The following is a 13133-nucleotide window of genomic DNA, read 5'->3' on the forward strand; positions in this document are numbered from 1 at the left end:
CTTACTGGATGTTACACATGAAATGTCAGCGTAACTCACTGGATCTTAGTTCTGCAAGTGAGAGAGGATTATCCAGGCCTTTTTCATGGTGTTTTTTTTTTTTTTTGAACAGATTTAAAAAAACAAAATTAACAGAGTCTCAGGGATTCATGGTTGAGGTTGAACAAGAAGTCAGGCATATATCTTTGAAACTGCAATTTTGGGGTGAATTATAGCACCTTGTGACAACCTTACGATAAAGAGCTGCAGAGTTGGTTTTTTTGTTTTCTGTTTTTTACCTTTTTACTCTTGGAACGGTGTTTGATTTCATAACGCTCGGCATGATGCAATACGACCTAATGGATGGCAGTTTTTCTGGTCTTTGCATTGATGCTGTGTGTGTGTGTGTGTGTGTGTGTGTGTGTGTGTTGTGTGTGTGTGTGCCTACTGCACATTCACCCATTCACAAGTGCAGCGCAATGACACTGTAAAATGTAAAACCTCGAACACTAGCAAGGGAGTGAAAACATTTGAGAAACATATTACCCTCTGCGAGCGCTGCTTGAAAAGTGCTGTGTACTTTTAAGGAAATGCAAGACCTACATTCTCCTGGGTTTGTCGTATTATAATACATTACAGTGAGAGCCTTTATAAAGTCACTGATTTGACAGGCGCGTATGCCCCCGTGCGCTATCGCACTCTGAAATCTGCACAGTTGAGGACGAAAAATCATGCGTGTAACATTTGTTACAACTAAAAATACATAGATATTGAAAGACGTCACTTTTGTGTAGTCTCGACCAATGTTCCATCTAAGCTGCGCCATTGCGCACTTGTCGCACACTCTCAGCATGCATGAAAACCGATCTCGCCACAGCCTGACATCTTTTTTTTGTTCTTTTGTTTTTGAACGGAAGCACAAGTTTTCAACGAGCTGCTGCTCAGCCTACTTCTACTTCGTAGTTTACCTGACACCGCCCCCCTCCGCTCTTAAAGGAGTAGACTCAATTACGAACAGATCACACACCCACACCTTTATATCTGCGGGCATGTCTGGTGGACCACACCCGTACATTTTTCAAATGTGAGTGACTGTTTATAACTAAAGATTTGCTGCCGTTTTCTGATTGAACGTCTGGTTTAGTCGATTAACGAAAACACTAATCCTTTTTTATACAAAGTGTGGGTCGGTGGATTGTGCTTTCACCCCAGTAACCCTAAATTTAGCTGCTTTACAAGTTCTGATTTTGTTTTAGAATTTTGTATGTTTTTACATTTGTTGATGATTCTGCTGTATTGTCAAACTTAAAGATGTTATATTATTCAGGGAGTACAAAATGCTGTTGTTTGTTTCCCCTATATAACCTGTTTTGAAAAACCAACAAACATACTTGAACGGATGTAAAGGAGTGTACTTGTGTGTGTTTGTGTCACAGACGGGCGAGCGGCCCGAAAAGACGATCGACAGTCTGAATGTGGTGATGGGCGACTGCGACCTGCAGAACTCCAGCAGTTTCCTCTCTGGGTGAGTGTCATGTCTACTGCCTGGTCGCCTCATTCCGACGAACCGTGATGTCGCGACGTGCTGCCTCCAGCGTCTGCCAGAGAGAGGCGGGTTGCTTATGCAAGGTGTACTTCAAGGTTGCCTTTCTCCGGGCTCCTGCGAGAGCATCAGCAAGTCGTAGCAGATGTGCGAAGCTCGCCGTCCTCACCCGTCACATCTGGACAGTGCCTGTCTGGAAAACAGCTCGTGGAAAAACACAGTGGCTAATGAGTATGACACAGAGACGTTCACTCTCCGTCGTCGCACCCGGTTGGATTTATCCACAACCAAAGTGGCTTGATTTAGTGACGCCACGTTCTCCTCTCTTTGGAAGTGCCCAAGCCAAATGAGCCATAAACCCTGTGGACTCTCGGCTCAGAGTTGAAGAAAGTCATATGAGGCCTGTCGGGTTTTTTCCCCCCAGACTGGTAGTGTGAAGCCAAACCACCCTGAGGCCCTCCCGACACATACGCCTCTTTGGACCCCAGACAAGTGGAACAATTTAATGTGCAACAAACATCCCCCCAGTACTTGAGCAGAAGGGTGATTGTGCAACAAACACCCCCCCCCCTCAGTACTTGAGCAGAAGGGTGATTGGGTGACTGTTCAGTGTGGGTGCACCATTTTCTTTTAATACCTTTTGAGATGATCATCTGCGCTGCCTGTCCTCCCTGTAGTGTTTTTTTTGTTTTTTATATATATATAAACAATTTAGTGTACAGAAATGTACCAAGAGATTGGATAGGATTAGAAATGAGCTCATTAGAGGGACAGCCAATGTTGGATGTTTTGGAAACAAGGTTAGATAGAGAGAGCAGACTTCGATGGTTTGGACATGTTCAGAGGCGAGAGAGTGAGTATATTGGTAGAAGGATGATTATGGAGCTGCCAGGCAGAAGAGCGAGAGGAAGACCAAAGAAAGGGTGGATGGATGTGGTGATGGGTCCATAACACTAATATTGGCAAAATGTACTTCAAGTACTATCTCCATGAGTGAAAATGGAATCTATGGCTTGACTGTCTTTTTTTTTTTTTTTTTCCCCCTCCCCTTCACACTTCACACAGCCACTTGCCTCGTCCCAATGCCCTAGCTTTGCCCCGGTTGGCATGCCAAAGAAACACATTATGTGCTTAAGGGGGATGAGTGGGATTTTTTTATTGTCAGGTTTGGGTTTTTGGGGTGTTGGAAGCAAGTAAGTGGAGGGCCCAATTGGAGGGCAGCAGGGTGTATTCTGTATTTACGAAAGCAAAAAGGCAACCAAGGATAATCGAGGGAAAAACCTAAAGGAACAATGTTCCAAATCTAAAAGCAAAGAAAGAAACATGACAGGACTAAGGAGACATGATGATGGCTAACAATTGACCTCCGACAAACAACAGTCCAGCAGCACTGACTGAAAGACAGAAGAGAACTGAATCAGAATCAGCTTTATTGGCCAAGTGTGTAAAAACACACAAGGAATTTTTCTCCGGCAGTCGGACATTTAAAACAAAGAAACACGATACAAAATACAAACAAATTGTAGACAGGAGTGGCTGGAAGGAGTTGATAAGTTGACAATAAAGGGACCAATCCATCCATCCATTCATTTTCTTCGCCGCTTATCCTCACAAGGGTCACGGGGAGTCCCAGGTATCAACGGGCAGGAGGGGGGTACACCTTGAACTGGTTGCCATCCAATCGCAGGGCACATTGTTACAAATAGACGCACTCACAATCACACCTAGGGGCAATTTAGAGTTTCTGAATTAATGTTGCATGTTTTTTGGAATGTGGGAGGAAACCGGAGTGCCCGGAGGAAACCCACGCAGGCACGGGGAGAACATGCAAAGTCCACACAGGCGGGTCCGGGATTGGACCCGTGACTTCAGAACTGTGAGTCCAACGCTTTACCAACTGACCCACCGTGCCGCCTAACGGGAATGGGGGAAAACATGAAACAAAACTAAACATAATCTAAAGTAAAACACAGACCATAACACTAATTTCTTTATTAAATCTTTTAATTTATGCACACTAATCTGCTGAGACAAATTTGCCAAATTTTAATGTATTTCTCGAGCTTCGGCATACTTTCTACCCCAAAAATTCAATGCTGGCACTCAAAATTGGTCATGTCAGAGTCTTCAGGTTTAATTTGTATTTGCAACAGACCACTTGAAGAGTCAAAATGAACCACATGTCGGCCAATCTGGCAAGTTCAACTTGTGCCTGCGCTGGAATATATTTGCATTGACAGGCTGTATGTTTTAACTTCTGCCGCAGTGAAGACGAAAGGTGTCAAAGCCAATTACTCCTAGTCGGTGAGAGCGCTGTAGTTAAATAAAACCCTCTCTCTCGCTCGCCATTTTGTTTCCACCGGTTCCGTATGGTGGAATAACGACCTGTGGAAAGTAAACCATGCTGCCATTTAGGGCCCCCCCTCACCCCCCATCCCAGTCTCACCCAAATGGATTTAAACAGATCGCTTTTATATATCGGTACAGTGGTGATTCTCTGCATGTAAACAGATTTCAGTGCTCCCTGGATAATTTGTTAATAATCTTCCTGTAGACCCCTACCAGGGTCCCTACGGTGGGAAATTTTGGAATTCATACCACATTTTCCTGAAAAATACAGTAAATGTGGGAATGGGCTACCCTGCTGTGAATAATGTAAAATCACACATCTGCCTCACAGTCAAAGGTTCTGCGTTCGAATACGAGACAGGAGTCTTCTTGGGTGCCCTGGCTGTCTCCCATATTTGTGCTTATTTGGGTCATTGAAGCAGGGTTTCTCCTGGCTCAAATTTGAAGCAGAGGTGGTAACATTCTGGCAGGTTATTAGGCTTTCCACATAGTTTCCAGGGAGGAGACGGCCTGCTCCAATATTACTGGGTCCAGGACACCCGTTGCCGCACTATGATTGGCTGTAGTATACCATCAGAACATGCAGTACTGCTTCCAGACGGCAAAAGAAGTTTGTGTCTTAAGTGTGGCGGCAGTACTGTTTCCCACTACACCTAATCCCAAACCCTAACAATTTAAGATTCAACCTTGCCCTTAAACCTAACATAACAAACTTCTTTCTTATTATGTACATGTGTGATACATGTTAGGGTTAGGGTTAGGTGGTTAGTGGTTAACAAACCTGAATTTTACAGACAAACTGGGCAAGAACATCCATCCATCACCGCTTATCATCACGTGGGGAGTGTTCGAGCCTATCCCAGTTTTTGCGCTCGTTACGTGACAATCTGCCATTGCTGTCAACTTAAAGTGCAAATGTACGGGCGTACACCAGTGCAGTTTATCAACATCTAGCATCTCCAAATTGTTTATGGTCACTGTACTCTATGTAAGCAATCAGGTGGTAATCATGACTGTTTTTAGAATTATGCAAAAAATGTCAAAATTCCTCAAAATTGTATGAAAAGAGACACCAGAATGTCAAAAATTGTGACGGAGCGATATATCCATCCATCCATCCATCCATTTTCTCTGCCGCTTATCCTCACAAGGGTCGCGGGGAGTGCTGGAGCCTATCCCAGCTGTCAACGGGCAGGAGGCGGGGTACACCCTGAACTGGTTGCCAGCCAATGGCAACGCACATTGAGACAAACAGCTGCACTCACAATCACACCTAGGGGCAATTTAGAGTGTCCAATTAATTTTGCATGTTTTTGGAATGTGCGAGGAAACCGGAGGAAACCCACGCAGGCACGGGGAGAACATGCAAACTCCACATAGGCGGGTCTGGGATTGAACCCGGGACCTCAGAACTGTGAGGCCAACGCTTTACCAGCTGATCCACTGTGCCGCCCGGGCCGAGAACTTCCCGCTGAAAAACAAACTTGCCAGCTACATTTGATGGTGACAGTAAACGGTTGGATAACAATTGACGGATATAGACGTCCACGGCACTGAATGATTAAAATGTGTTCCGTGAATGATGGTGACCGGTCCAGGGTGTACCCCACCTCTTTCCCCAAAAGTCAGATGGATTAGACGCCAGCTCGCGTGCACAGGATAAACGTTATAAGAAATAGATTAATCAGGGGCTTAGCTAGTGGACATTTTCTATCTCGTGTTGACATGCTAAAATGCTGTTTCAGGGTGAAGGAAAGCAAGGACCTCCTGCTGTTCTTTAGGACACTCAGGACCTTTGGAGAAAGGATGGATGAGCGACGCCGCACCTTTCAGCACTTCCAGGTAAGTGGCGACTCCACCGCTGCCATAAAATTTTTCCCGACTGGTCGCTAGGAAGCTTCTTCCTTACATGGCCTGCTAATGTCTGAATTTAGATTTTGGGCTCTTCGTTCCTTCAGAGCTCTCTTTGAGGGGAAAAAAAGAGGGCGTCTGCAGCTGTAATTTTTTTACTTTTAATGGCTTTGAACCCTCATCTATGAGTGTGGAGGTGTCCATGCTGTCCATGTGATTACACGCTCAAGCGAGCGCTGCAGGAATTGGGCCTGACTTATGCCCCAGATATGAGGTCATACAATGTGAAATTCCATTTGACAAATTTCCCTTTCACTCTTCTGAACTCTCGGTTTGAGTTGTTTGGTTATTTATTTATTTTTTTTATTTTAGGAGTCCTGAATGTAACCCCTCAAAGCTCACTTAATTGTGACCAAGATTAACGTTTTCTTCAGCCTTAAAATCTCTTTCCTTTTTGGGATGTTTTTTATTCTTGATTGAACGGATAATTGCCCTCGACATGCCGAAATCTTTGCAACTGCCAAGCGTGATCTTGGATGTAAACCTGTAGATTTTAGGGGTCCCAAATGTCATTGCACAAATGAGCATTCCTTAGTGCCCACTGTAGATGGCATACAAGAACGAAGCTTAATGCAATATTTAGTGTCTTGTTGGTCATTGTTCAGCCTCCACAGCAGTAATAAACTAGATTTAATCAGTTTAGAGAAGTAACAATGAGCCGCGGTCTCCTCTGTTTACTCCAAGTGAGGGAATCTTCGCCAAGTTGGCACACGGACACCACATTAACTCGCATTTTCCATACTTCCTAATTTCCTTGCGGGCATTTTTCCCCTTGTTTTATTTTGCTTCACTTGCATTTTTTTGTTATATTGTCAAATGCGATTGTTATTAGGAGCGACTGGTCATGACACACAGAGGCTGGAGTGTTGGGAAAGGCACCCCCCACGCCACCTCCGCACATAAAAAAAATAGTTTTAGGTTGCTAGTGGACCACAGCCACAGTTTCACAGCAATGATGGTGTGCGGCCTCTTAACAACTACAAACCACAAACATTTATAAGCCCTTGTCTGCATTTTTCATTTGTGGATGTTTTTTTTGTGGTTCCAAACACTGACAGCTATTTTGTTGTTGTTGTGTAGTTATACGAGGCAAAAAGATAAGAAATGGAACTGTTTGGTTCAGGAGTATTTAAACATTTCTTCCACACACCTTTTATACCTTTTATATTTTATGCCAAAAACCTCCATTCCAACTACTGGGAAAATTGATAGTTTTCATTTCTAACACTTGGATGGAAATCATGAAAATTCTGGAGAGCTTGGCTCAGCAAATTTTGACCTTCTTCTCTGGAGATGGATAATCCTCGCTAGTTTTCCTTACGTTCCAATACTTTTGCGCCCACAAAAACTGAGGTAATTCCTTCACAAAACGGATTGCTCAGTGATCGTTGTGAACAGCATGAACATTAGCTTTGCGTGAAAAATATTTATACAGATGTTTCCTCTTCGCCAACAATGATTCCAAACCTTTAAAAAAAAAAAAGTCCAACTTTATTCAAATATCTTAAGCCATACACATATCACTGTACAACCACTAGCTATCCTATACACATTGTTAATCATTTTTATGAGACATTTATTACTGAATTGGATGGTTTGGGGGCTACATTTCATACATGGATTAAATAAATGATGATAAATGCTTCCCTACTTTAATTCAAGTGGAGTTTATAAATTAAAAATTTAAAAAAAATAAGGCAAGGTGACGAAGGTCTACAAAGCCACCACCCTCATTGCGGGTCGTAAATATTGAGTTTTTGTTTACCAGTCTTGGAATTAATTGGCAGATCTAAAGACAGGGCTTTAGAAAACTTTACAAAAGTGTTTCCAGGGAATTCCAGATTCATTGACTTTTAATGAAGGTGCTACATGACAATTAAAATTCACGGGGATGTTCGAATATTCTCTTTGGCCTTAATTTCTAGGTGTCATCAACAGTTCTGCTCTTCACTAAATTTTGACCACCTGTCGAGCCAGAGTAGAAACCTTTCTCCATGTTAATAGCCAGTTGTCCCTGTTCTTACGACAATGGTTTGCTTACAATTTGTAATTTGACTTTGACCTGACCATTTCACACTTTGATTATAACGTTGAAGACCAGTTCCCCCAATATCAGGAATATTTCGGTGTGTCCCCCCGAAGAACTAAAGGACAAAACTCTTTCCTTAATCTTTAGAAAGGGACTGTAGTTACACGGTTGGTTCTTCACCGGTACCGTCCAATAGGCAGTACTTTCATACAGGTGAAGCTGTCGGGATACTTGGACAGGACCACGGGATTTCCGTCCAGGCGGACTTCGCTGAGGCTAGGTCGAAGGTAGTAGGTGTCGTTGGCCTTGCAGAAGGTGTTGACGTTGACCTCTGTGATATTGTTGTTCTGGTGGCAAGAGGGATACGTTGTCAAGAATGAACCAAGACAGATGTTTCAAAAGGCATATTTTACCTACCTGTAGATGTAGGGTCGCAACCATTTCTGGGATTTGTGGAACTGCCTCCAACTCATTGTTCGCCAGGTATAAATTGACGAGCCTGTTCAGTTTCTGTCATGTTGTGATAATGAGAATTTAATCAACCCGAACCTGGTATGTGTGGCTAAATAACACTTGGGAATCATTATCTTAAGGTAAATCTGGTATTGTACTAAGTGATGGATACCTTGAAAGCAGTAGCTTTGACACCCTTGGTCTTCAGGCGGTTGTTGTTGGCGTTGAATGACATCAGCTTGGTGGGGAGCGCCGGAAGCTTGACCAACCTGTTGTCCGCCAGAGACAGTTCCTCCAGCAGCGGCAACCTAGCGAACGCCCCGTCCTCGATCTCGGAGATCAGGTTCCCCGTCAGGTCGATCCTCTTCAGTGTCACTGTTGTGTGATGGACAGATAATGTAATCCCACCAATGCATAGTTGTACGCAATTAAACAAAAACAATACTTTTTTTAATTTCTAGATTTATGGACAAACGTTTGAGATTTTTTTTCTGTCTTGTCAATTTAGTGACTTTAAACTTCTAACCTCAGAGATTATTTTCTTCGGTTTGTAGCTATTCTTCAATATCTGGGGTTGGCAATAGCTGACTAGCTGAATCATTTTGTTTTGGCGTGGACATGCAAGCCGGTGTGTTACGGCACTACTAACCAATGTCAGCAAAGTCCCTGGTGTTGATCTTTTTGATTTTGTTGAAGCGGGCATATAGGTAGGCTGTCTCCTTGGGCAGGGTAGGGACAGCGGTCATGTCCGGGCTGACTTCCTCGCAGTACACCGACCCGGTTAGGCAGACGCACAGCAGACAAGTGGGCAGGTCTGCAACACAAGTGGAAATCCAGGCAACACTGATGTCAGTAGGACAGTTTAGCAATCTCGCAAGCCCCCTTTCACACCGAGGTTGTTCCGGTGGGTGAAGTCGATCTGCTAATTTGCCAAACCGATCCCTGGCAATTCACCAATAGGAATCAGCTCTTCATGTTTGTTGTGCTTTTTCTGAAACGCCCTCAATGTCACAAAATGTGACCAAAGCTGTACCTAAACAGGAATTGGTCTCAAAGTACAGTACAACGAAGGCATACATCTCGCCATAGAAACAGGTCTGTATGATGGAGAGTTGTGTTGAAAGCAATCGTCCGCCAAGTTTTCAACAAGTCACACCAGATGCTGATGTCATCTAATTGTATAATTGCGGGAAAATGTTGCGTTCTTACACTTTGTTGGTGTCTGCGTCAAAGTCAGGGATACATAAATGCTCTATTCTGGTCTACACTCAGTGCTGTGTTACTCCGAAGTCTCACTCTGCCCACGCACCAGCAGTTTTTGCTGCTGTCCCCCGACCCGTCAAATTATCTCAATGGGGCAAGCTGCAAATTGCGGTTTGAACGCGCATCCCGGGAATGAAGTCTTTGCAAAGGGAGTTGGCTTGTTCTTTGGCCTACCTGATGCGTCTCCTCCCGGCGGGATGGGGCTGTCATCTGGTTCGTCGGCCGAAGGCAGCGCTCTCTGCAGAATCAATAAGAAGTTTTTATCATCACTACAATGTGCATAGACTCTGACTAGCTGCTATGTATTTATTTGATTATTTCTATATTTAAAGCTTTATGCAGAATAAACGAAATATACAGTACATGTGAGGTGAAGGTATTATTTTTGTGTAATTGGCGCTACCATCCTCACATTCTGCACTTTGAATGTGTTTGGCTTTAAAAGGCAGGGCCCGGCCTGGTGAGTGACTTGGGAGTCAGCAAAATAGTGTCAATCGTTTAATGTTTGATATCTGACGAACCCGTGAGTTAGTTTGGTGAGTGTCTGGGTTAGGTAAGTTGTTGCCTTTGCAGTTGGTGCATGAATGGTTATTTTGTTATCATTTGTTCCAAAAAGTGACTGAAAGTGCACCACAGTCGTTTTTAATCCTTGGCCACTTCTGGGGCTGTTGCAATATGTTCTTACTGTTTAATAGTTTTGTTTTGCGTTAGTCGCATTGCACTTTATCTTCTTTTTGAGTGAAATGATCTCAAACTTTGGTTGCTATGTCTGTTATGTTTTTTTTAATCCTGGCTCGTGATTATAGTTGTGTGGGAGAAATGATCAATGTTGTGAAAAATGTACAATGTCAAAATCTGTGAGACCGTTAAAAAACTATGAGGGATGACTGTACTCCTAGTTCCTTGTATGTTCAGTAAATCAGTTCCTTCACCTATCAAAAGTCCTACCCAACCTAGTGGGGTCTTTCTTTTGCCTAAAAACATATTATACCAGAACTAAATTTAGATAATCGTTCCTTCAAAAGTTCCTAGTTCTGAGTAGCCCAAATCTCCTAGACTCTACTTGGATTTACTGTGACCCATCATCGGTTTTTAATTAGAAATAAGTTGTTTTCCGCATTCTTGGGCTTTGACCCTGAGAACTGGTCTTTGATAGAAGTGCAAAGTTCCAGGACATTTGCAGCTTTTATGACCAAACATATTATCCATGGAAAAAAAAAACCAATGTATCTCTCTGTAAAATAACTAGAGCATTAAGGCTCGTGTTCAAATTGGAACTCTTCAGGATTTCCCTGTGCAACGGTGACCAAACAGCAGATGGGAAGACTTAGGAATTTTCACATTGTTGGCTCTGAGAAACAACTGGTCCCGAGAGTGCTAAGTGAAGATTATGTTGAAAAATGGACCTGCTCGTTTTGTGCAGGATTTTCACCACAAAGCAGCCAAATGTTTGGTTTTGCTTGGCCGGAGCGCTTGCGAAATGGCCTCTTGTAGCGGTGTGAGTGTTTCTGTGGTGGATGTAAAGTCTTTCCAGTGTCAGTCTGCTGTGAGGAAATGCTGCCCTCAGCCAAAACAGGTGCGCGCAAAGACCAGAGATTTGCAAATGCAGGGTCAGGAGAGTGAATGGGTTGAAGTTCAGTTTTTTTGTGACAGCAGGAGAAAATAAGAACACAATTTGAGGTTAGCGTTAGAAATAGGGTATAGCCAGTCATACTGTAGTTTTTCATAGTCAACATTTGTGAAACAATCTAATGATGAAATCTTAAATCACTGACATTAGATTCTATCATTTAAGATAGTCATTCCCCAACTTTTTAAGCCACACACGTTAGGGGGGAAAAAGTGTAATAAGGCATTCATAAAAAAATATTTAAGTCACTCTGAAGGGATACTATTTTTGTTTGGTATAAACTCATGAAAACTTCACTTACTGACAGTGGATAATGTCATTTAGTATCTTTTAAAGCAATTCTTCCCCAACGTTTTAAGCTATGCACCTCCCTTTAACATCCTGAGAGACTTGGCGCAGCCCACACAGACTCCAAAACCCCCCCAAAACAAACAATCTGTCCAAACAGTCTTTTCTAGCATTTTGAAGCCATGCACCCCCAGAGCATATCAAAGCTAATGGAAAAAAAAATCACCAATTATATTTTTCAAAACGAAATGAAATGTTATGGAGTTGATATGCAGATTTTAAAGCAGTTGAAATGAATTCTTTTTAAAAGAAAGAAAATGAAAACTTCACTCACAGCAATTTAGATTACATCATTTATTGTATTATAAAGCAGGCTTTCCAAAATTTTTGAAGACATTTAGTTTTAGAGAAATTATTACACTTTTAATTTCATTCAGTACACTAGTGTTTGTTTCTTTTTTTGTTTTTCGTGTGCTTTCATATCACACTTTTCAAAGTGAAATATACTGTACAGGAAAGTTATAAGTCAGTTCTTACCCTGGCCCGCATCGATTTGAAGTAGTTGCCAAAGAAGCCGCCAAGGTGCCTTCCGGGGGTAGCCCCCGCTACGACCCGAGCGTCCCCTTGGAATCCCGTGGTCGATCCGGCGCCCAGCCACTGCGCCAGCAACATGCACGTCAGCACGAGCGCCCTCATGCTGCTCGCCATACGTCTTGAGTTCGGGTCAGCAGATGAGCTGCGCTTCGAGCCCCCTCGGAGAGATGTGTGTCAAATGACGCTATTTAAAGGCTGAAGTGCTCTGCTAAAAAAAAAAAAAAAAGAAAAAAAAACTTTTTAACCCTTTCTTAACTGTGTCTACCTCCTCCAAAACCCACAGGAAGTGGTAAATAGAATTGCTTCAAAGGACAAACTATCTACATTAAACCTTCATTTTTATAACAGTCAAACATCCAAACAGATGTATAACAAAACTACAGTGAAGTCAAACTAATTGTATTTTCAACCCTCCTGTCATGTTGGGAGTCAGATTGACCTGTTTGTCTCAGACAAGCACGCTCAGTACAGTAAGTGAATTTGCTTTTGTTGTTAGGGGGGCATGGACACACCCACAAAGACAAATAACCTTTTTTCATTCTGGAACTTGGTCCAGCCTAGCTTCCGAAACATTGGTTGAGAAACTCTGTGCGGGAGAGGTTATGTTCATTTGCCACACTGTGACATCACAATAAGGTAGAAGGGCTTGCTTGTAGACACATTTGCAAAAAAATAGGCAGATGTTAATTTTCATACTTGGTGGGGTGGGCAGGCACGCCACATGCATAACTATTTGTATAAAAACACAAATAATTCCAATTATATCTCATCACTCATTTACCGACAGCATCGGTAGGTCGTGATAGGCTGGATGCTTGAAAAGTACATCTTGGGGTAAAAAAAAAGTCTGGGCACCCCTGATAATTGGTAACCAACAGCCTACCAAAAAAAAAAAAAAAAAGCTCACCTGTTTCTTTTTAGATTTTGTAATTCTTAAGTAATCAGCACAATGCTGGTTGTTTTGTGAAAATTATGATGCCAAGCAGAGCAGTAACTTTAACACTAATGCTTGATTGTGACACCTCAAACTATAAAAGCAGACCGAGTATTATCTTTTGATGACAAAACAATCTATTTACTGATATTTCACTAAA

General features: G+C 42.6%; 2 protein-coding genes across 4 annotated transcripts in view; one reads left to right on the top strand and one right to left on the bottom strand.

The window, feature by feature from the left end:
- cenpp (centromere protein P) overlaps window positions 1–13133 on the top strand; it is a 78452-nt gene that overhangs the window by 3890 nt on the left and 61429 nt on the right. For all 3 annotated transcript variants that reach the window (XM_061831475.1, XM_061831476.1, XM_061831477.1), the window contains exons 5-6: window positions 1416–1504; window positions 5617–5713. In XM_061831475.1, the coding sequence (XP_061687459.1) occupies window positions 1416–1504; window positions 5617–5713 (186 nt within the window). The remainder of the gene's footprint in view (window positions 1–1415; window positions 1505–5616; window positions 5714–13133) is intronic.
- ogna (osteoglycin, paralog a) lies at window positions 7251–12474 on the bottom strand. Its single transcript, XM_061831478.1, has 6 exons — window positions 11983–12474; window positions 9702–9765; window positions 8914–9078; window positions 8437–8639; window positions 8229–8321; window positions 7251–8158 (listed from the first exon to the last, which is right to left on the bottom strand). The coding sequence occupies exons 1-6, from the start codon at window positions 12151–12153 to the stop codon at window positions 7988–7990; spliced, it is 867 nt and encodes a 288-aa protein (XP_061687462.1). The 5' UTR covers window positions 12154–12474; the 3' UTR covers window positions 7251–7987.

The sequence above is a fragment of the Syngnathoides biaculeatus genome, chromosome 10, assembly GCF_019802595.1.
Source record: "Syngnathoides biaculeatus isolate LvHL_M chromosome 10, ASM1980259v1, whole genome shotgun sequence".
NCBI lineage: Eukaryota > Metazoa > Chordata > Actinopteri > Syngnathiformes > Syngnathidae > Syngnathoides > Syngnathoides biaculeatus.

Coding starts and splice junctions, on each gene's coding strand:
- ogna (XM_061831478.1), bottom strand. CDS start 12,153: ATGGCGAGCAGCATGAGGGCGCTCGTGCTGACGTGCATGTTGCTGGCG. Junction 9,079..9,701: donor GCCGGGAGGAGACGCATCAG/GTAGGCCAAAGA, acceptor CTTGTGTTGCAG/ACCTGCCCACTTGTCTGCTG. Junction 8,322..8,436: donor TCAAAGCTACTGCTTTCAAG/GTATCCATCACT, acceptor ACAACATGACAG/AAACTGAACAGGCTCGTCAA.